Source organism: Electrona antarctica, assembly GCF_951216825.1.
Source record: "Electrona antarctica genome assembly, chromosome: 15".
NCBI classification, from domain to species: Eukaryota; Metazoa; Chordata; class Actinopteri; order Myctophiformes; family Myctophidae; genus Electrona; species Electrona antarctica.
The window spans coordinates 14,056,753-14,080,054 of NC_136796.1; the positions used below are offsets into that span (position 1 = coordinate 14,056,753).

The following is a 23,302-nucleotide window of genomic DNA, read 5'->3' on the forward strand; positions in this document are numbered from 1 at the left end:
TACATTATACAAGATCTTCTCAGGAATACAATAAGAAGAAAGTTCATTCAACCAATGTTTTTGTGGTGGAGAATTTTCTGATTTCCAGTTAACAATGATATTTATTTCCCCCAGCAATCTTGGCGACTAAAATAAAATAAATCTTTTGAGTGTGGACAACTCGATAGCATATGAATCAAATTTCTTCATTTATCTTGCACCTCTTGAATTGCTTTTATTGCTTTTTCTTATGTGCTTTTTTATGTGTGCATCACCTCGTAAATATTGTAACGCCATTCAATCAGTAAATGTATGTTGTTGCGTCACCCCACACTTCAAATCTGTCAGGCAAGTTAGTTAATTAGTCTGAGGTTCAGACTGTATGTTTGATACACTGTACAACACTGTGAAATCGTCAGTGTTTTAGGGTCCATTTGGCTTCATTTGTACACTACAGAGTTACAAATGGATACATTTACACCAAAGAAGTGCAAGGGGAATTGATGCTTTGATGTTGGTGCCTTTCATCTGGTGTGTGTGTGCGTGTTGCTGGTTGCTGCTGGTGCTGCATTGTGTGCACAGACTGCACACTCAAGCGCTCACTTTCGTTTTTATGCATATGCAATCAATGAATGCTCACATGCACTCGTAAACATGTCTACTCGAGCGTGCTTGTGTGTGTGTGTGTGTGTGTGTGTGTGTGTGTGTGTGTGTGTGTGTGTGTGTGTGTGGCCTCTGTCTCATTAGGGCTCATTGTCGCTGCTGTGATTTGTTGCGTGTCCCTCTTTGGTCCATTGTGTCTCAGACGTTTTGTATCGCCAAAACACACGGGGACTTGTGTCGGGACTCAGGAGCACTGAGACAGCTCATTGTGTGTGTGTGTGTGTGTGTGTGTGTGTGTGTGTGGTGGAGGTCATTGGAAGGGAAAGGTTAAGATAAAGTTGCTTTGAACAAATTCAGCCTTTGATCAGCCAGCTCCTAGGGTTGAATGGCCTGTGCTCTGGCCATCATGTCCAGCTGAGACAAAAGGCAGTGAAGGATGGACAAGACAGACAGACGGATTGGAGGGAGGGACAGGGACGCGATATTTCTGTTATCTCTTTTTTTCCCCCGCGGCTCTCCTATACCTGTTATACGTGCGCCCTTCTCAACGGCACTTTCACTTGTGATGAAGAGTGTTATGAGGAGGAGGATGATTGGCATGATGTACAGCATGAACGCATGAGAATCATAGAATCCATAACAATTATTTCTCCCAAGGTCCAACTCTTTACTCTCACGTTTTCTGCACAAGAGCTTCAGGGCAAAGCTGGCACGCACGCACACGCGCACGCACGCACACACACACACACACACACACACACACACACACACACACACACACACACACACACACACACACACACACACACACACACACACACACACACACAGAGGAATGATGTATAGAGTGTCCTTTCTTTTGTGGTTTCCTTTCTAAAGCGGAGCCATCAGTATAGAAGGGCGCACACAGCCAGTCACTGATCGCTAGAGAAAGGTTGAATGGACGTTACCATGGATGCCTTCCTAGCTATTCCCCTCTCTCTCCCTGTCCCCCCCCCCTCTCTCTCTCCCTGTCCCCCCCCTCTCTCTCTCTCTCCTATGCCTCCCCCCTCTCTCTCTCTCCCTGTCCCCCCCCTCTCTCTCTCTCCCTGCCTCCCCCCTCTCTCTCTCTCCCTGTCCCCCCCCCTCTCTCTCTCTCCCTGCCTCCCCCCTCTCTCTCTCCCTGTCCCCCCCTCTCTCTCTCTCCCTATGCCTCCCCCCTCTCTCTCTCTCCCTGTCCCCCCCCCCCTCTCTCTCTCCCTATGCCTCCCCTTCTCTCTCTCTCCCTGTCCCCCCCTCTCTCTCTCTCCCTATGCCTCCCCCTTCCCTCTCTCTCCCTGCCTCCCCCCCCCCCTCTCTCTCTCTCTCTCTCTCTCTCTCACACACACACACACACACACACACACACACACACACACACACACACACACACACACACACACACACACACACACACACACACACACACACACACACACACACACTCTCTCTCACTCTCACAAACAAACACACACACACACACACACACACACACACAGTCACAGAGTGAGCAAAACAAACAGTTTCAGCGTAAACACGCTCGGTAGTCTACGCTTCGTAGCAGGAGGGTTTATGCGTTAGCTATGCAACAAGATGTGCGTGTCATACATAGCGGATAACAGCACCAGCTTTTTTATTTCTTGTTTAAATCTCGGGTAACTTTTTAAACAAACGGGCTCTGTTAAACTGGCCTTCTTTTTCCCCAACTCAACCAATCACTCCATTTAGCCGGAACACAAACATTCACATTACTCCGGCCTGTCGCCCGGACAACGGTGCTGAGGAGGACGGGCTGTTGTGATTGGACAGTGGACTGTGTGGCCACGCACCATTAGGATCATAAAAACAGTGACATCTGTTTGGAGGGAAACTCTTACAGGTCTGAGTCAGAGGTGGAAGTAACACAAGGGTGGTCCGTTGATGCCCCCACATCTTTTAGGTCAACGGCCCCCCCAAATTGATACAATTTACAATTTATAGGCATTTAGCAGACGCTCTTAATCCAGAGCGATTTATAGTAAGCAATAACAAAAACATGGTAATACATAAAACAATAGTCATCATGAATCATACGTAAACTAAGAATCTAACAGTGGAATATCTATGAAACTATGCGTATATACTATAGACTGCTGTGTCTACATAAAATGCTATCTAAGTTAGATAAATTGAGCCTTTGCATTTGCCTGTAAGGTCGTCGAGGCTAGGGCAAGTGCTACGGCAAGTGCTACGATACGATTCATATTCTTAAGATGCAGACCCCCCCCCCATTTGAAAGCATTTGGTGCCACACAGGGACCCCTATACCGGAAGTTAGATTAGATTAAGCACAGAATTCTACTACTGTTTACTGTAGTGTAGGCAAGGAGAGAGCAACATTGTTGTACAGTACGTTCTCTTATTGGATTAACTGGTGAAAGTACAGTGAAATTAACCCCTTTCAGACTAGTCTGGTGTCCGTATTTTGTTCATGTCACTGCTTAAAAACTTTCAAAATAGTGAAAACAGCTGGTCACAGAGCATCACATCATGACATTTAGCCAGTCACATTGACTGGTGCTTTTAGGCGTCATACAGTGAGTGCACTGTGGAATACGTTTAATGGAATACACTATGTGCGTCAAAAGACGCATTTAATGCCATCACGAGGACATTTCCGCATTTGTGGCGGCAAGCTAAATACACAGAATATGTATGGTATTCTTTTGCAAAACGTATCAGAACAATGGGATTTAGGTTCAAAGTCGGAAAATTGTGTGCCTTTAATCACTCTCAAGTCTCACCCTGGTTGTGATCTTGGAGATCTGTTTTAGCTTGACATTGTCAAGATTCAAACGGGGCATACATTCATAGATCAACTCCTGGGCATCCAGACAGAGTACTGCTGAGTTTAATGATGTGCATCTTTTCGGGGACTAATTTACGCCCAAACCACATGCGGTCGTGTCGGGACATTTTTTTTTTTAAAGGTAAACCACACCAATACCAATGCAACTCATTGAGTTGCAAGGAGTTGCATTGGTGTAGTTGACCTTAAAAAACGTTTTGTCCCGACCCGACCCTTTGGTGTGGTTTGGGCTTTAGACAGACAACCAGACAGACAACCATGGTGAATGCCAGCTGGTAAGCCATAACTTAACTGACAGCATCCTTGATCACCACCAGAGTTGGGAACCAAAGCAAAACAGTAATAATTCAGATGAATGCTGAATCTACTTAATGCAGTGGAATAGAGATTTGAACCACCACCCATGAGCGTATATAAATGAGAAATTAGGCTATTATCTTGGCCAACCAAGGAAGTCATTGTTTTGTGATGTACTGGTGTCTGAATGAAATTTCCGATTGGTGGATTAAACAGTGATAGCGTGTAGAGACGATATCCATCCCCATCGAAGTCACAGCTGGGGGGACAGGGGGGTCCATCCCTCTGGTCATTCATGTTTTGTTATCACCGGTGGGGACATGTTTTAGCACATGTTTTATCCCGGCTTCTGGTCAGACTCAATTAACTACACTAGACCTGTACGTGCCCGTCGCAGTCGGCCACCGGCCTACTTGGGAACGATGCAACTTGGGAACCTAATGATATACGTTGTCATAGCACCCGTTTTAACTGTCAGCCAGTGTCCCACATGGAGATCTGTGTATGTGCCTGTGTGTGAAGACTGCAAACTGAAAAGTGTACTTGGCAATCAATTCGGCCCACTGGCAGAGCCTGATTGGTTGAGCCTCAATTGGCTGAGGCAGAGGCTGGAAATTGCACAGGTGAAAGGAGTTGGCCTCATTAGGCCCACTGGCAGAGTCTGGCCCAGGTGAAAGGAGTTGGCCTCATTAGGCCCACTGGCAGAGCCTGACCAGAGCCTTTTGTGGTAGTTCTGGAGAACCGTGGGTCCGACCGACTCGATACCTGGCACTGCACTCCCTGTGGGGGTTTGGAACGCTTGTGTCAAATGTGAAGTCGGTGGGTCAAACGGTTCTCGAGTTACGTGCATTACAACCGTACACACACGTACGCACGTACACAGAGACGTGGCGCATTTATAGTAGGATGCATTTCCTTTTTGGAAATGTACAGTAGACCTGCCTATAGTCTGATATGTGGATACTGTATGTACTGTAGCCTATTTTAGCCACATTAACCCTGGAATCCCTATTTTTGGGCAAATTTGCTAAATGAAAAGCTTTCCATTTTGATGTACTTATTCAAAAATAGCAGATCTACAAGATCACATGTTGCAATCCCCCCCCCTCCACCCCTCCTGCAGAATACTATTATGTTCCCTTTTTTGGACTGATTCTTATGTTGTTGATGATATTATTGTTGTTGTGTACTTTTAAACTTTTATATATCTTGCATATTCTTTACCTGCTGCAACATTATTTTATTTGCCCATTAATTTTTTTTGTTGGTTGGTTGTTGGTTGTTCGATACCTTGTGCTGCCCTGGAATATAGACCTACTATTGATAAGTGATTAAAAAAAACGACGTGTATTTTGAAAATCTTAATCGTAATGAAGGAGATGCTGATGTGCATGTGTTTGTTGTATCTCTGTGTTTGTGCAGATAGTGGAAGCGGCCAAGCCCTCGTCGCAGGCTGACGACATGTACCTGGATGACGCAGGCTCGGGAGGTTTCTACCCTGAAGATGATGATGATTTTAACTCGGGGTCTGGGTCAGGTAAGACCATGCACGGACGCACATGCACGCACACATGCAGGTACACACATGCAGGTACCCGAGACGGCTCATCCCAGGATTGACTCTGTTCTGGGACTCATCCAGGCGAGACATGAATCCATACATACATAGAGTTCCTTAATAGAGCCTCACGTGTATGGATTCCTCACTGACACACACATACAGGTACACATGCGTAACACAAGATAAGTGGTAGGCGGGGTTGCCTAGCCAGGGCTGTGTATAAAGTTGTGGGTTGTGGACGTCACATCATTGAGGGCATGAGGAAGCTGGGGTGAAATACACGGAGGACTCTAGCAGGAGCACTCATCCAATGTCACTTCAACTACCATGCTCCTCATGTTACCATAGCACCACAAAGGCCTTAAAAAAAACAGGCTCCAGACATCCCAAAACAAACAGGTCAGGCTACTGCCTGCCCTCACACCTACAACTAATTTAACTCATGCTCATTTTGGCTAGGATTGGGTTGATTGATTGATTGATTGATTGAAGTATTTATTAACAGTTTGCAGAATTAAATGGGTACATTTCACATGAAAGCACAACTTGAGACATACAAATATACACTTCTATATACAAAACAGGAAATCATGTAAGGAGGTAACAAGGGAAAGGAAACATTTACAGTAAGGGGGAAAGGGGGCGGGGGGGATTCAGATTTTACGAGGGCCAGTTTCGAATTGCAGCCGTCTCAGGCCAGGGTAGAGGACAGCAAGTTGCAATGGGCCTGGTCTGCAAGATACACTACACCACAAAGACACCCATTTAAATTACCTGTCAAACTACTTGACAAACATTAAAGGAGCATTCAGTGATTTGGGTGATTTGGAAAACCCCCCGGTCCGCCCCTGTAGCTAGATGTGCACATGCACACGTTCTACAGTGGGGGGAAGTGCAACAGGCCAACAGCACGCACACCAAGGCCCGCCTCTGCTCGATCATGATTGGCGGAAGGCCCCTCTCATCCTGATTGGATGAATACTTGGCCACCTAGCCAGAAACGAAACCTAAGGTTTTTTGACCCCCAGGGGTTAAAGGAGCATTCAGTGATTTGAGTGATTTGGAAAACCACCCAGTCCGCCCCGGTAACAAAATGTGCACATGCACGCTCTACAGTGGGGGGAAGTGCAACAGGCCAACAGCATGTGCACCAAGGCCCGCCCCCACTCGATCATGATCGGAGGAAGGCCCCTCTCATCCTGATTGGATGAAGGCTTTGCCACCCGCCACCAAAACTGAAACTAGGGTTTTTTGACCCCAGGGGCTCACTGGGGACAGGGAGGAGCTCCTTATATGGTCAGCACACTCTATAGTAGGGAGGATTATCCAGAAAAAAAGAAAAAATAAGTGATATTTAGATTAAGTCAAATCACTGAATATACCTTTAACTGGGGACAGGAAGGAACTCCTTATATGGTCAGCACACTCTATAGTAGGGGGGATTATCACATCCAAATAAAAAAATAAGTGATATTTGAATTAAGTGAAATCACTGAATATACCATTAAAGATGTCCACAAACGTAACACCAGAGGGAGCTCTGCAAATCACATTAACCCAGATTTGGCTCAAACAAGGGGTTCAATTCGTTCTGCTGTTATACCACCAAAATGTATAATTCCCTACCAACAGTCATACAAATGTGTGAATCCTCCTCCTGCTTCAAAACCGCTCTTAAAGAGCACTTACGGATGGCTGCAAGATTTGATTTTAGCTACATAATATATGTAGCTATTAAGTTTTTCAGAAAACTCTTAGGATTTAGGTCAGTGGTTCTCAACAAATAGCAAATCGACAAGCTCGTACAGAGCTTGTACAACTGCTATTTTTGAAAATGTTAAGGATTTCAGATTTCAGGATTTCAGGTTTCAGGAAAATCTGCCTGTCTATTCTATTTTGACCTTGCTGTTGATTGTTGTGAACATGACCATTGACCTTTTCCCCTCAAAGGTTAATCACCCGTTCAGGGCAGCTGATCATTCCTTTAAAGAAAATCTGCCTGTCCGTTCTCAGGTTATCTTGCTAACAAACACAAACACAGACACACACAGACAGGACCAAGTACAATACCCTGCCATGCATTGCTGCAGGCAGGTACATAGGATTGTGCTTCAGGAGACTGGATCAGTGAGGTGTCTTAAGGGCCTTGCAAATGGGGAGCGATAAAACGTGCCTATAGTTCATTTTCAATGAGACCTGCGTTTTTGCTCAGAGAAGTCGCGGTGCGACAACGCAAGCGTATTTACGTGAGCGCGGTCCCGTGAATTTGTTGCGTGCGTGCTCGTTGCGTGCACACGCCCGTGACTCACCAGACCTGGATTCTGTTTAGCTTTTTTTTTTTACGATTGCGTTGTTGCGCCCCTCTTCAACAGACCTGGAGGAGACCTGTGTTGATCCAGGCAACAACGCCTTTGCAAGGCCCTTTAGATTTAGTCTAGCAGGGACACAGACTCTCTCTCTCTCTCTCTCTCTCTCTCTCTCTCTCTCTCTCTCTTTCTCTCTCTCTCTCTCTGTCTGTCTGTCTGTCTGTCTGTCTGTCTGTCTGTCTGTCTGTCACTCTAATGCTCTTACACTTGTTCTCAAATGGCAACTAACCCGGTGAATTTGGGTTCTCTTGTCACCCTGAGTGCCATGGGCAAGGCTGAACATTTTGCATGTCTTTTTTATGAGTGCCTCTGCTCCACTCGTTTAGAACTGCACGCACACAGTGTTCCAGGGTCAAATTGAGTTGCTTCTCTCTGAGCGGCAAGACAGTCTCTAGAACGGCACTGAAAGGTTATGGTAGGAGAAATAAATGAATGAATCATGTGAATGAGAACGTGATGCTGAGGCCCAATGAACGGCCGGCAGCAACTGACCGGCAGTTTCCTGACTGAACTTGCTTTGCGCATGTCTGTGACAGGCGCGACGCTCATGATCATAATAATTTGGTATCACATTTTTTCTTTCAAACTGTAGAAAAAGAGAATCCACAGGGTGGTTTTTATTGCAACGTTTCGGTCGTCAGACCTTCATCAGGCATAAAGCAGAAGTGACAAACAGTCAGCATTAATACAACTCTGGGCCCAACGCACCTGTCCTTTGTAGGTGTGCAGAAGGACTTTTCCGTATAGTTCTTTCAAACTGTGTCTTGTCTTGACAATGTCATAATGCTGTGATGTAGTATTGACCTTGTGACTCCTCCCCAGGTACAGGAGTGGACATGGAGGTGGTAGAATCGGTGACGGTCAGCGTATTGTACATTGAGCCCAAAGCAGCAGAGCCCACCCAGGACACCACCAAAGACTTCACGCCCAAGGTGGAAGCGGCCACCATCAGAGACACAGCCAGGGACGACTCGCCCAGGAAACCGCTCAGAACAGAGGTGACTGTCTGAGGACGTAGCCTGGCTAATAAGCCAGACTCAAATCACACTGTCGTGTGGTATTTGAGTCTGGAGATGCTGTGTATGGATCTTGTTTCCCGGGGGGCGGGTTCAAACATTTTCTCTTTGACGCAATTGGTCAGAGCTACTGTCAGTCAAAGGTCTCAAGCATTGAACGTCACTGTACCAAAGCCCGCCCATATTGCATACCGTGTCCCGATTGGCCACACCAGTTCTCTGGTGTAGGAAATGGGCGTACAATTGAGCCTCTCCAGACCGTAATCCGCCGGCAGGCTGATTCGGTCTGGCTTATTAGCCAGGCTACTGAGGACGCGCCATAAGATAGAAGTGCATGTAAATACGTTTATGTAATGCCGCTGCGGATGTTAACACATTTACTGGAGGTTCTCCAGCTTTTAATGTTTTATATTAAATTCAGTTGGTTAGAGATCGGGCTATATACTGTCTATCAGTGTCTGTGTTGCGCAACAACAAACCGGAAGTCGTTGGTCCATCAGCATAATGGTTCCCCAGTCCCCACTCATTGACGCCGTTAGCCGAAATCTTCCCACCCATTTATCTCTAAATAAAATCCCAGATATCGATTCTAATCAAAACAAGCTTTATTGACGGCCGATCGCATCGCTTGTCGTGGTAAAGATATTCATGCCTCGGGTGGTCCCACGATACGATTGCTTATCCATGAGCTAACTTCCGGTCAAGCCCGGAGTGTTTTTTTAACCTTGGAAAAAGGCTCATAAGGCTCAAATGAGTGGATTAATTCCCAATGATTGTGTGTCATTTAATGTGTTAATAGCATGGGGGGGACAGACACGCATCACCATTTCAGAGGACAGAAATGAAGTGCTCGTTATGCACGTAGCGAATATACAAGCTTTAAACTAGCAGTGGTAGAGCAACAGCCAGACGACATAAACATACTGTACATATCTGCTGTCTGCCCAGACATTAGTGCTGATTCCTTTCCCATCCACAGCTGCTTAAATTTCAAAACGTGCACCTGTCCATACAGTCGTGTCACACATGTTGACACGTGAGTGACAGCTGTCACTCATAACCTCGGCAGCTGTCATCACTAATAACCTCGGACTCGCCCAATCATTGCTTTTAGTTTCGTGCTTCTAGCTTCACACTCTAGCTTCGACGCTTTTAGATCTGAACGGGGCGTAATAAATGTCCTCTGACTGAGACCCTGGACTGGCGAAGCAGTGATTACTCTGCCGGTGCCAGGGTTACGGATATGTTATACCCTGCTCGAATATAGTAACATTCTGTAATATTACGAGATTATGCAACATAAAGTGATCCGTGACTCGGCTCGGGGGAGATGACCCAGCACATTATCAAATCCCCTCTCTAATACCAAGAGGCCTGAGGTTTGTGCTCAGGATAAAGATCAAGTGCTAATGTCATCGCACATTACGAGTGGATTATGTCTCGGTCTGTCATAATCTCCGTATTCTGGAGCCATCACAGATCAGCCTACACTGGACTCCTTACTGGACCGGACTGCTTGTGTGCTACATCTGTTTAGGATTTGTCGTCAACATCTCCACCCCTGCTAAGCCAAGCCAGAAGACACTTAGCTCCTTCCAAGATTTTTTTCTTCTTCTTTGCCTCTGTTCCTACTTCCTTGGCCTAACAAAAATAGTTTGGTTTCATTTGGATTATTTCCCTTCACTCATCTCTTTGCCAAACCATAAAATGCATGGTCTCAGATCCTTTCCTTTCTTTCTTTACCCCTGCATTGATTGGCTTGGGTCTCTGGCAGGGCTCCATTTCATCCCTCTACCTCCCTTACTAGCCTCATGGACACTTGTCTGGAATAGATCCATTTTGTTCTCATCCAACGACTGGCTATAGGCCCCAGTTTAGGTCCCTAGATGTGTTTCTTACTAGACCATCCAGCTGAGCCAGCGGGAATTGGACAGGTGCCACTTTGAATTATTATCAGTCCAATTACTGCTGAATTAATGCTGTATTCCTCTACCCAGCTTCTTTGAACAGGTAGTGTGACTGTGATTGCAATGTGAAAATGTAAACTCTCTCATTCTGCTTCCTCCCTCCCACACACTATTTACACATCTATCTCTCATTCTCACCTTCCTCTCCCTCGACTTGACTTCCTCTTTGATTTATTTTACATCCTTGTATACTCACTGCCTCCTCTGCCCCCCCCCTCCCCCCCTCCCAGGCACCGGTAGCAGCTACAGAGGACATGCGTAGGAACCAGATGACCAGTACCACCAGTGCCCCCGGCTCGCCCAAGGAGCCCATCGAAGTCCGCTCTGAAAACCTCTTCCAGAGAACAGAAGTTTTAGCTGGTAAGTACCTACTGCAAGGGCCCCTCCATACCGGAGGTTCTGAAACATCTTCATGTCAAGGACCCCCAAATTGACATGTATTCGGTCGCGGACCCGCATCGGAAAATTATACAGGATTTGTGTTGTTAAAATGTTTAAAGAATATTCCAAATTTGTAATTAGTTTGTCGTCAGTGCAATTGACGGGTTTGCAAGTTTGCCATATTGTAGCAGTGGCATTAGCACAGGTGGTTTAAAAGGAGGTATAGGCAGGTAGCTGACGATTCCCAGGTTCACTTGGGAATAGCAAGGTTGTGTCGCATTATAACCCCTAACAGCCATCCAGGCACATTATTAATTCATACAAATGTACTTGGACAATGACTCTACCTTTCCCTTTCCCCAAAGGACTGAAGAGATGGGCCTATTGAAAAGAGACAAACCACACAAGAAATATGGCTTTTATTGCCTTAGTTTTCCAACCCAGTCTAGTCCTGGCCAGTGTGTATGTCCAAATAAAGGGGAAGAAGGAAGTGATATTTGTTTGCTGGTTAGATACGGCTGCAGGCGCTAATGCATTAGTGAAATTCGTACATTGTCAGCAGAATATTGCTGACACACCCACAGCAGGAGCGCCAAACCCACAGTGATGGCTTAGGCTCTTCATTTCATTAGCACCTTTCTCAGCAAAGGTGAATTTCTGCTTTGGGTTTTGGAGTTGGTACAATCGAAACAATTGCAAATCAATTGAGCCTCTTTGTAATGCAGATGAGGTTGTTTAATTATTTCACATATTTAGTTACATGTTACAGTAGTTTTACTTTTACTGCCAGAGGCATTGTACGGATCTATTGCTTATCTATTATCTATAATTACCAGAATTTGGATGCAAATATTCCATCTATCTTCCATGTGGTTCCCAAAGACCATCATGGAAATATACCATCTTCAGTTTGGTGTGTGTGTGTGTGTGTGTGTGTGTGTGTGTGTGTGTGTGTGTGTGTGTGTGTGTGTGTGTGTGTGTGTGTGTGTGTGTGTGTGTGTGTGTGTGCGTGTGCGTGTGTGCGTGTGTGTGTGTTAACGCACAAAGTGGTGTTTACCTTCTAATCTAGTGGTTCTCAACCTGTGGTCTTTGAGGGGGTTCCAGGTGGTCCCCAGCTAAATGAAATGACAGAGAGTTGGTAACAAAATCAACCCTTATAGATCTTCAACTCTTGACAGTGTAAAATGTACCCTCTCAAGAGTTAAATTATTGTTAAACATCTGCATTACTTAATTTACAAGAAGTAAGTCTACACACAATTAGAGAATGTAAAAGAATTGTCATTTTGATCAACGATTGCCAAACAAAATATACTATGTTTTGGGTCTGAGAGGCTAAATCTCATCAAACTGTGGTCCGTGGCTCAAATGCTGAATCAATAATGGACCCTAATTCCCATGTCTCACTATACGGTGTGTCGGTATATCTCTAGCTGTGAACAGAGTCCGTGTTAGAAGCTTAGTCCGTGAGTCCTACCTTCTCCACTTCTCAAAATAATTAGTTTGAATTAATCCGACAGGCGTCTGTGGAACCTGCTAGGGTTCAAAGTGTTCCTCACTTTTGTTCAAATGCAAGAAATGATCATTCTCCAAATTGCTGCATTCTCCCTCACGCGTCGCAAACAGAAATTGATTGGCACTTTGTTATGATATCCATCTGGCGTTTGCTATCTGCATAAACGGGGACAAATCAGGACACAGCACTAGATCATTGTACTGTAGATGGGAACTCATCCCAAATCTCTCTCTTTCTCTCTCCCCCCTCCCATCTATGCTTTGATTTAACCTTTTGTTTATTGCCGTTGGATTGAGAAAAATTGCAACAAGCCTTAACTGGATTTGCATAAGGGCTTGGGAACCAGCTTCGATAAGTTTTATTGAAGCTCTCTCAAAAATAAGGTCTGATAGGTTCACTAACTTTCTGTCAGTTGTTTTGAATTATGGCAGCTTTAGTCTCTGCACTGCCAAGACTGTGTCGCTTACATGGAATGCAAGAGGATTACACAATGTAAATCTTATGGATCATGAGTCCCTGAGTGTAGAAACGTACCTCATTCACATCCCTCCCCATCTACGTATTTGTCCATTTGGTTAGATTAAGATTTGTACACTTTTCATGAGTTACGAATGGATAAATGAACACTGATTTTACTGTGTAGTGGTCCATGACAAAATAACCCCTAATGTCCCTATTCTGGACATGTCGTAAGAAGCGAACATTTGGTGAAAATAAGCAGATGTTCAATCTTGCAAAGTGTCGCAACACGGTGCACTGTGAGCTAGTAGATCGCTGCATGTGATTGAGTAGATCGTCCATTTTTGTCGTAGTATAGTATAGGGTTTATGTGGTTGAAGGGAAAGTTTGGTTTTGGGGTAATTTTACAATTTTTTTCTACCTAGATAGATAGATAGATAGATAGATAGATAGATAGATAGATAGATAGATAGATAATTGATTTGTCCTTTCGGAAATTGGTTTTGTGCCAAGCAGTCATCAGGTTACAAAAAAACCCTACCTAATTAGAGTTAGACACACTCATGGATAAACTCAAGGTTTTGACAAAGACAACGTGTAAAAACACGTTAAGCTTGTCTTCTTCCAATAAAAAAGAGCATTAAATCATTTTAACAGTGTATTCTTGCTGTCATCCCATGATATGGGATCCATTTTGCAATCTTGATTTCTCTTTTGGCAAACGCCCTTGTCCTGAAAATAGCAGTTTTTTATGGGCACACTAATATGATATAAACTCATGGATACCTATTACCTTTGTTTTGTGTCTAGTCTAGTTTGAAGGTATTTTGAATAGTGAGGTTAGCCTAACTTAACTCGATTATTGGATGTCAATGGGATAAAGTAGCAGCTGCTCTCAAAAGTAGGGAAATGGACCTTCTGTAGCTCCAAACTGATCATTTAGAATGTTATTGTCGCTCCGTCTACTCTACACTACAGTAGCCTATACAGTATGTACTCAATGCTGGCTGCTGGTACCTGGAGGTTAGCGTTGGACCGATGCCAGGTTCTGTACCTATGGGGCCACTCAACACGTGGAAACCTAAAGTGGGGCAGAGGGCATGGGTTGTTGTGCAATGAGAGACTCTAAACAGATCAGTAAGCTATGGAGCACCTCTCATAACAGGCCTAATTTGGAGGAAATTGATGTAAGCTCATGTAGAGAATTAGGCAGGAGAAAACAGAGATGCCTTTGGGGGGCCATATGAGCAAGCCAGACTTTATAATATGAGCTGGCTGGATTTCATTTAGGGGTTCCCTTGATGTTACTTTACTCTTGGTTTATTATACTCCATATCCTCTGCAGACATTATAACCTGTTTCTCTCTCTCTCTCTCTCTCTCTCTCTCCCTTCTCTCTCTCTCTCTCTCTTTCTAAACCTCTTCACCTCCATCCTTCCCTCCTCCTCAGCTGTGATCGCGGGCGGAGTGATTGGCTTCCTGTTTGCCATCTTCCTCATCCTCCTCCTGGTGTACCGCATGAGGAAGAAGGACGAGGGCAGCTACGACCTGGGAGAGAGGAAACCCAACGGAGCGGCCTATCAGAAGGCCCCGACCAAGGAGTTTTATGCATAAAAGCCCCGCCCCCCGCTCGCCGCCCACCAGATTGACAAATCAAAAAGTGATAAGTCGAATGACAGTCCACGACAACGACAAACCCTGTTCAGATACGACAAAGAAAAAAACAACAAATGTCACAAAGTTATAAAGTTGATTGAGGAAAAATAACATAAAGGAAAGCTTTTGCATAGAGTATTGTAATTAAGACCTTTTCTTTCTCCTTTTTTTATGAAAGCCAAGCATTGCTTATTTTATGGCAAATCTGTGTATTTAAACATTTTGTGTATTATTTGAAACGGCTGAAAAACAAAAAACAAACAGGATCTGTAATGTTGAAGAAACCGGTCATATCTGTCTTCTGTCAAAGGAGCTTTTCTTAGTCGCTGACTACCTTTTAACTGTAGCAGTATGTTATTTGTAAAGAAAAAATCTAAAAGTGGAAATAATTGAATATAATTATTCTGTATCAATCCTACTTTCTTTTTTCTTCTTTTTTTGTCCTAGCATGTCTGATGTTGATCTCTAAAGGTGTATTTCATTAATTTATCTTTTTCTCTGATGTTTAAAAAAAATGCCTTTGTAGTTTTGATGAAGCTCTTTTGTCTTCACATTAATGCTGATAACGTTCAATGTAAATGTCCTCCCTTCAGGTTGCAATGTTTATTTTATTTCTTGTTTTGTTTTGTTGCTCTCACACCAGTTTTTAGTGAAAGGTGAGCATTTCACTTCGTTCATGTTTGTTTGTTCTCTTTTCAGTGTACCTCATGGTCATAAAACAGCATTTCTTTACGGCAGCATATTATGCGTATACCCAGGAATCGGTCTTAAAAAGCTAAGCTGTGTCAGGGCTCGAAAGAAAATCGCAAAAGACTTCGGCTTTGGCTCTGTGTCTTGCAGCCATTTTTTGTTGTTTTTCTATTTAATTGCATTCGACGTTGTATTGCACATCCACACTGCATTGCTTCCCCGCCGGTACCATGCAGCTCTGGGTGTATAGCGTTTGTGGGGTTAACTTGTTTTTGGCCCATAGCTTTGGCCTTCAGCCACCCCCCCCCCTAGTTTTCTCTGACTGCCTCAGCACACCCTTCTGCCACCAAGCCGCATTCTGCCCCATCTTTCTCCCTCTCTTCCCCCTCTCATTTTTTTGTAATCAGATTGGAGCACCGCCCGTTGAGAGTTGTCGGCCCCCTCCCCCTTTTCGCACTCAGCCATGTGGAGCCACCCAGGCCGTCGGCTTGCGAGCAAAGCCATCCAGCCCCTAGAGACTGGTGTTATTGTCTGAGTTCCTGTGCTGATGCTTTTGGCCAAGAAACCCTTTCATTGGAGGCCAGCTGAGCACATACCTCTGTGGCACGCCACGCCGCGATGCTCGACTGGCGACGTGTTTAATAGATGAACAATAAGGCTGTCGCCAGGCTGTCCCTGTCAATTAGTGGTAGTCGTTGAAAATGGTCACTCTCGGGAGACATTTTTGCGGGTCTACATGTTTGTGGTCGGCACATTTCATTCAAAGGAGCGCCAGGCCAGTATGTGATACTTGGCCCTGCAGCTTTGCAGGTGACCCGTTGCTACGCCCCGCCGTGTCTTTAAGAAGAAGCCCGGCGATAGCACACATGTCGATGGCCAGGTGTACACAGGAGACATGGGGTTGGCTTGGCACGTGCCATTCTGCATCCCAGATAGAAACAAACGGAACAGAGGGGCACGGAATGGCCAGCAGACGAAAGCTTTGATGTCACATTAGGACCTGCCGTCTGTTGTTGGTCGCCACCCTCTTGTTTTAACGTACGTTGATTCTACGTGACCTTGCTAAGAATAGAAACGCGTAAATATCGGCAGGTTGTGAAGTTGCCTTTTTTTTTGTTCAAATGTACAGTAATGTAAAGTAGGTATAGATGCTATCGTCATCTAAACTCGTAACACGACCCTCACAAGGCCATTCTCTTCCACGCCAACTTCTTCTTCTCCTCCTCTTCACCCTCTGCTCGCAACCCACTCCTCTCTCTCTCTCTCTCTCTCTCTCTTCCCCATATCCTATCATTGTATGAACTAAGTACTGAACTACAGGAGCAAAACCCAAAGACTTACAATATTTCCATTCCCACCATCGCCTCATTCTGTACTGTACTGTACTGTATATTTTTACAGTACCCACCACCTCCATCGCCTCATACAGTCCCCACCCCATACTACCCGCCCCAGCTACATATTTGCTCTTATGGGTTCATTCTTTCCTTGATCTCTTTTTCCTGAATATCTTCTTCTTTTTTTTCTTTCTCTTTTTTTTTCTTTTTATGTCTATTAGAGACATGGCCATTGAGTCCAATTGCTTATTAGTATATGAAAAGATATATTATATATATAAAAATGTATATTCACAAATGTTTTAAACCTTCAAAGTGCCTACCATTTGGAGATGTACTCACTCTAGGGCGAGTGTGAGACGGGTGCGTACACGAGGAGGGGTGGAAAACGACTTGACTGGCATTCTGTAAGCACGGATGACTGTAATGGTAACTTTTTTTTAGTCTTACAAAAGCTGACAGTATTGTACCTATAAGTTGAAACAACACTACTGAATAAACATTGTGGCCTAATATCCATCTCCTCGTCTCCTCTTGTTGTGCATCACTCATTTAATTGTCTCCTTACTTCCTTGTTATCTGCTTAACCACTCTTAAACCTTGCCTATATATACTTTGCAACAAATAGCAAAAATAGACGCTCTACAAACTCAAAGCATCACATTGCGACATGTTGTGAATTTGTAGATGTATGAGATGTGATGCATGAAAGAGTTTTAAGAATTATGAACATTATTGTTGATTAATATCACGATTCACTACACTACTGTTTGGATTAAGTGTGTGTGTGTGTGTGTGTGTGTGTGTGTGTGTGTGTGTGTGTGTGTGTGTGTGTGTGTGTGTGTGTTTGTGTGGGTGTGTGGGTGTGTGTGTGTGTGTGCATGCCTACTATATTGCACATGTTTCCATCCAATACTGTAAACTATTATGTTCTGGTTGACCCATGGTTGAGGATTGACATAGGGGATTATCAGTGTAGTAGAGATTAGAAATCTTCATGTACTTATGGGTCCCATCATATCATTTTAGCGTGCTAATCTGACCCAGTTACAGGAGGAGATTAGCACAGCAACGATGGGGATTAATTTTGTGCAGGATTTGAGGGTCGCTATAAACCTCAAGTTGCACGCCTCAGCGTGGTGGTGGTGGGAATGAGAAACTGGCAGTGAGGACACAACCATCTACGAATCCCCCTAGAAGAGGGCAGAATGCTCAGTTGGTTAGAAGCACATGGCATTTCAATGCATTTTGGTCTTCCACAAACTCATGAAAACCACACAGAAGCGTTGTGTCCATGTAAATAAGAAAATGTAACCTTCACCCTTTTCCGTACTTTTACTGTTTGCAGCCAGCCTTCATCTGCCTTATTTGCAATGTATATTGCCCCAGATATCCACGCAGTGATATTAGTATCGCTACGCTGGGCTATACATGATTCTTGGCTATATAGAAGTATATATTTGTATGTCTCTTAAATGTTTTGATGAATTGAAAAGGGTGGACCCTATTGTAAACAAGTGTAGTTTATGAGTTTGTTTTTGTATGGAGTTGTGCTTGAAATGTAAGGCTTTACTGTAATTATGTGAACTGTTAATAAATACTTCAATCAATCAATCAATCAATCAATCACAGCTAAATAAATCAATAATAAATCAATACATATATATAACCGATCTACAAGCCCAACGCAATATGTGACACGTTGTGATCTTGTAATAAGATAATTACAATGGTTAAACTGATTCTTAACTAATTCTGCTGGCAGACCCCCTGTCCCTCCCCAAGGACCGCTCTGGGAGTCCCGGACCCCACTTTGGAAATCACTGCTTTAAACCATTATGGTTGAAACATGGACATCATTCTAAACTATATTTAATGAATATAATACCATCATTGACATATTCGAAATGCCACATAAAATAGACTGTCTGGTAAAAGCATAGACTGTAAGGGTAAAAGAAAGGACTAGGCTAGCTCTGGTCCATAGCTCTAACCGCGCATTAGAGCTATGGACCAGAGCTAGGACTAGGCCTACTTCCTCTCGCGGAGGGAGGGACTCGGAGTGAGGGACTCTACCTGAAGGCGGACGAGGATCACACAATGAGGAGAACCAAAGAACTCCCGACACTGTGACAGTATTAGCGCCGTTTTTAAAAATAATACTGTGTCAATATCTTATTATGTGAAACAACTTGAGACGAAGACTAGGGGGAAGCAGAAGAACCAGTGATATTCATTTCAGCGCCAAGAGGTGGGTTTTTAAGGTTTCTTTAGGTAGCTTAAGGCTATTTACATTAACATTTGAAGTAGCCTATAGTCTTCGTTTTTTCATTTGATTCCACTTCACTCGACCGTCCGTCGTTGACGCCACCGTTGGGCCAGGTGGGGTCTGTCGTGGCTCTGGACTGGCTAATTCTGCAGAATTAGCATTTAGGGCTATGGGCCAGAGCTAGGTCTGTCGACTAGGCTAATAGCCACTTGTTCTCGTTTATGAATGTTTGATAGCCTAAAGTATTTTATTACAAATAATTAGGATAATGACAGATAATGACGGGGGACAGACGAGGCCAGAGAGGGAGAGCAGACGTGTGTGTGCAATGTGCATCAATTGTTGTGCCTACTGCCTATTATGTGAATGCATGATATGACCTGTCACCTGGGGGCGGGTCATCACTCATGGGGTTATGATGACAAAGCTGTCAGTTGTTCTTTGATGTTATTTTATCTGAATGTGCCTCTTTGTACTCCTTGTATAGAATAATATAAGGTCAGTGAGTCCCAATGCTCCATCCATGTCATGTCTGTGCAGCAGCACTTTATACACAGAGAGATACCAGTGTGGTTCTCAAACCACACTGACAGTATGGGGTGCCAGAGGGCCTGGCAGGCTGGCTGGCACCTAGCCGCAATTTGCAACTCTAGATTTTTTTTATAATGGGATGAATCTAGAGTTGCAATACCCTCCATTGACTCCCCACTCATCCATTTGTGTTTGCGATCTGCTTGTCTTAAACGACGTTAAACTCACCAACATTGCAGCTGTAGTCCAAGCTTGAATTATCCTCTTTCAATCTGCCAAGCTTGTTTTTCATAAAAATCCCCCGTAGACATTATGAGCTACTTTCTGTCAAGAAGAAGAAATGTTGGAGTTTGGAAGCGCTCGTTTTTATTAAGGGGTCACGCTGCTGCCTCCTGCATTATGTGCAAATGGGAAACAGATGCATGCAGGGCCGTTCAGTGACTTACGACGAGCGCTTCCAAACTCCAGCACTTAAAAAAAGAATCACTTGCACAGAATTTCTTGACAGAAAGTAGCTCATAACATGTCTACGGGGGATTTTTATGAAAAACAAGCTCGGCAGATTGAAAGAGGATAATTCAAGCTTGGACTACAGCTGCAATGTTGGTGAGTTTAACGTAGATTAAGACAAGCAGATCGCAAACGCAAATGGATGAGTGGGGAGTCAATGGAGGGTATTGCTCTAGATTCATCCCATTATAAAAAAATCTAGAGTTGCAAATTGCGGCTAGCTGGCACCCTCAATTGCAAATTCTCAAATTCTCCGCCATTTTCAACTGCACCCTCAGTAATTTCATCCTGAACCCGAGCCTGTCTCAAACCCCATCAAGAACCCCAGGAGTTCTTTAAAAATCACACCCGTGTGAAGTAAGTGGTGCAACTCCGTGTGGGCGTCCCTGGGATGGTCGCCGAAACTTCCAGACCCACAGGAACGTGCCCAGGGTGCCGGCCCGGTTCCGGCGAGAGCCGCCCCGTGTCCGAAACATGTCGAGAAATGACAGAGTTACCGTGTGGGGGTCCCCGGGGGTCTAATGTAATCCTGGGCGCTACACACTCCCTCTGCCAACCTGGGGAGAGCAAACGGATTGACCTCATGCTTCCTCTTTAATGCATGAGGAGTCCAAGCCGCTTCTTATCACCTGAGAGGGAGTTTACCCCGGTTGGATGTAGCGCGTGGAAGGAACACGTTATTCAAACCAGTTCCTATCCCCTCCATCAGGTCCCCCGGCTGGCCAGGGGGAGGCAGTATACCCCCCAGGAGTTCTTGAGGGGGTTCCAGGGGATCCCCAGCTAGATGAGGAACAGTTTAACCACTTTAACCATATTTTACACTTCAGCTATTTCAAAATAAGTAAGTAAATAAGTAAAAAAACAAAAGAAAAACCCAAATATTATTTTAAGGGGATCCCTGCTGGCACTACATTTTTTCAGATGGGGGTGGTCCACGACCAAATAAATATAAATATATGGTGGTCCTTGACATGAAAATGTTCGCGCACTAGGAGAGGAAACATTCTGAGGGGTGGCAAAGGCAGAGCACCAATAGGAAGAAAGGCCCTCTCTCTCTCTATTGTACATCTTTTAAAACACACATTACCCAATGCCTCTCTATTTCGGTCTGTGTCAACTTGCGTTGCATAAGTTTAAGTTTGTGCACGAAATGCTACAGTGTGTGTGCGTGTGCGTGTGCGTGTGTGTGTGTCAAAGTGCAGCGAGGATTTATACCCCTCAGAATGCACGGCACTGTGTTTGTGTTTTCCTAGGGGTTAAGCTAAGGGGTCAACCCATATTTACGTTAGGGGTAGAAGCGTAGAGCATAAATTCATGGTTCTTCTCTAACACAAGATGGATGTTGTTGTTGTTTTTTTAGCCCATTAAGGCCTGGGGCCAATTCTACAAATGTCTTCCAAATCCTTACAGTTTTGTTAAAATCAGTGGTTCTCAATTAAACGTTTTAATTTCAAGGACCCCCAAAATTATATATATTTGCCTGAGGACCCCCATTTCAAAATATGTTGTTCCAGGGAAGATTTTAGTTAAAAAAGTTCACTTTAAAAAATGCATTTACACAGATTGTCCCGGGTTAAAAACGAAATAGCAGATCTACAAGCTTGTAGCGTGTTACGAAGTGACGCACTATGATCTTGTATATCTGCTATTTTATCTAAGTATAAAATAATGCTTTTTAGCTTAATGAAAAACGCGTTTCAGTGTATTTCTCCTCTTGTCTTCCTGCCTCCCCCCTCTAATACAACTGTGTCTGCCATGGCTGAAACAGTGCTAATTCAATAACAGCCGGACACTGACTTAACAACATGGACTTTTACTCGGGGCCAAACCATGCAGAAACATCAAGGAATCGGCGGCCAAGTTAAACAAGCTGTCAGGCCTCATAAGGGCTCGTGGCTGACGGCTATAAGCCTGGGTCCGACTAGTCACTGGGACTGGACACGTAGCACCTCACACCGAACCAGACACACAGCACTGCATAGGGCTGGGCGATATAGGACTTCAAATTCGCTACATGATTCTTTCAAACATGTGCCGCAATTATGATGAATATATATATATATATATATATATATATATATATATATATATGAGAGAGAGAGAGGACCTCCGTGGACTCAGTCGGACTTTACTGTGAAATCCTTGAATCGCTGATTATAATGTTGTATTATGATTGCTTTTCAAAAAAAAATATATATATATATATATATATAGCAGATCTACAAGCTCACAACTGGATATTTTCACTATTATGAGCTCATCCACACAGAATGTGCATATTTTGTGGCCATAAAGCGACTAAATTTGATTTGATTTTTCATCATGAACAAAGGCTGTGTGTGTATGAATGAAGCATCAACTATAAATTATGAACAGTTTTGATCTAAATAATCTTTAGTACTGTTTATTCGTCACACTGGTGTGTAAAAGATGTGAATATTTCTCTAATGGTGTAACGTAACGGTTCGGGACAGGGAGGAAGGGCTTGGGAGGAAGGGCTTGGCTCTGCAATGCATGCCTGTGATTGGACAGGGAGGAAGGGCTTGGCTCTGCAATGCATGCCTGTGATTGGGCAGAGGTGTGGCAGGCTTAGCAAGGCGTTAAGAGCACCTGTGTGTGTGAGCTGCTCCCTCAAGAAGTCATGGTGGATTAGTCACAGGTCTTTATACCTTCTTTTGAGATTTGTTTTGGAATAACAACCGTGGATTTACATTAACCTTCACCCCACACACAACATCCACCTTAATCACCTGAACTGCTGAACAAATCAAGCCTAATAAGGGTTTTTGACACTTGGCTGCATGGCCAAGTCAGGGTGAAAGTTACCTGAAGATCGTCCTGCATGCCAACCACCAAGCCCCGGTGAGAGCTGCACCATTCTCTGTTCCAGTGGTGGAAAAAAAGTACTCAATGTTGGTGTAAAATGTACCAAAAGTACTCAATATTCAGAATGTCCCATATCACAAGTTCAGAATGTATAAAAATCTTTAGAAAATGGCTGAAATGTAGGGCTGAATGTTTTGTAATAATCATCAAAATCTACAAAGTAACTAGTAACTAAAGTTTTCCAATAATTGTAGTGGAGTAAAAGTACAATAATTGCCTCTGAAAAGTAGTGGAGTAGAAGTAAAAGTACTGACATTTTGAAATACTCCAAAAAGGTAGAAGTACCTCAAAATTGTACTTAAGTACAGTACTTAAGTAAATGTACTGTACTTAGTTACTTTACACCACTGCTCAAGAAATAGCATATAGGCCTACTGTAGTTTGTTTTGTATCAGTGTTTTCTGTTTTCTGAAA

General features: G+C 44.0%; 1 protein-coding gene and 1 long non-coding RNA gene across 2 annotated transcripts in view; both read left to right on the forward strand.

Moving 5' to 3' along the window:
- The window catches only part of sdc2 (syndecan 2), a 66,621-nt gene extending 49,410 nt beyond the window's left edge, over window positions 1-17,211 (forward strand). The window contains exons 2-5 of the mRNA XM_079522820.1: window positions 5,168-5,282; window positions 8,495-8,670; window positions 10,886-11,015; window positions 14,460-17,211. Coding sequence (XP_079378946.1) covers window positions 5,168-5,282; window positions 8,495-8,670; window positions 10,886-11,015; window positions 14,460-14,623 — 585 coding nt within the window. The 3' untranslated portion in view covers window positions 14,624-17,211. The remainder of the gene's footprint in view (window positions 1-5,167; window positions 5,283-8,494; window positions 8,671-10,885; window positions 11,016-14,459) is intronic.
- Window positions 17,212-18,746: 1,535 nt separating this feature from the next.
- Window positions 18,747-23,302, forward strand: part of LOC306938581 — a 70,100-nt gene continuing 65,544 nt past the window's right edge. The window contains exon 1 of the long non-coding RNA XR_013791753.1: window positions 18,747-18,943. This is a non-coding gene — a long non-coding RNA (uncharacterized lncRNA). The remainder of the gene's footprint in view (window positions 18,944-23,302) is intronic.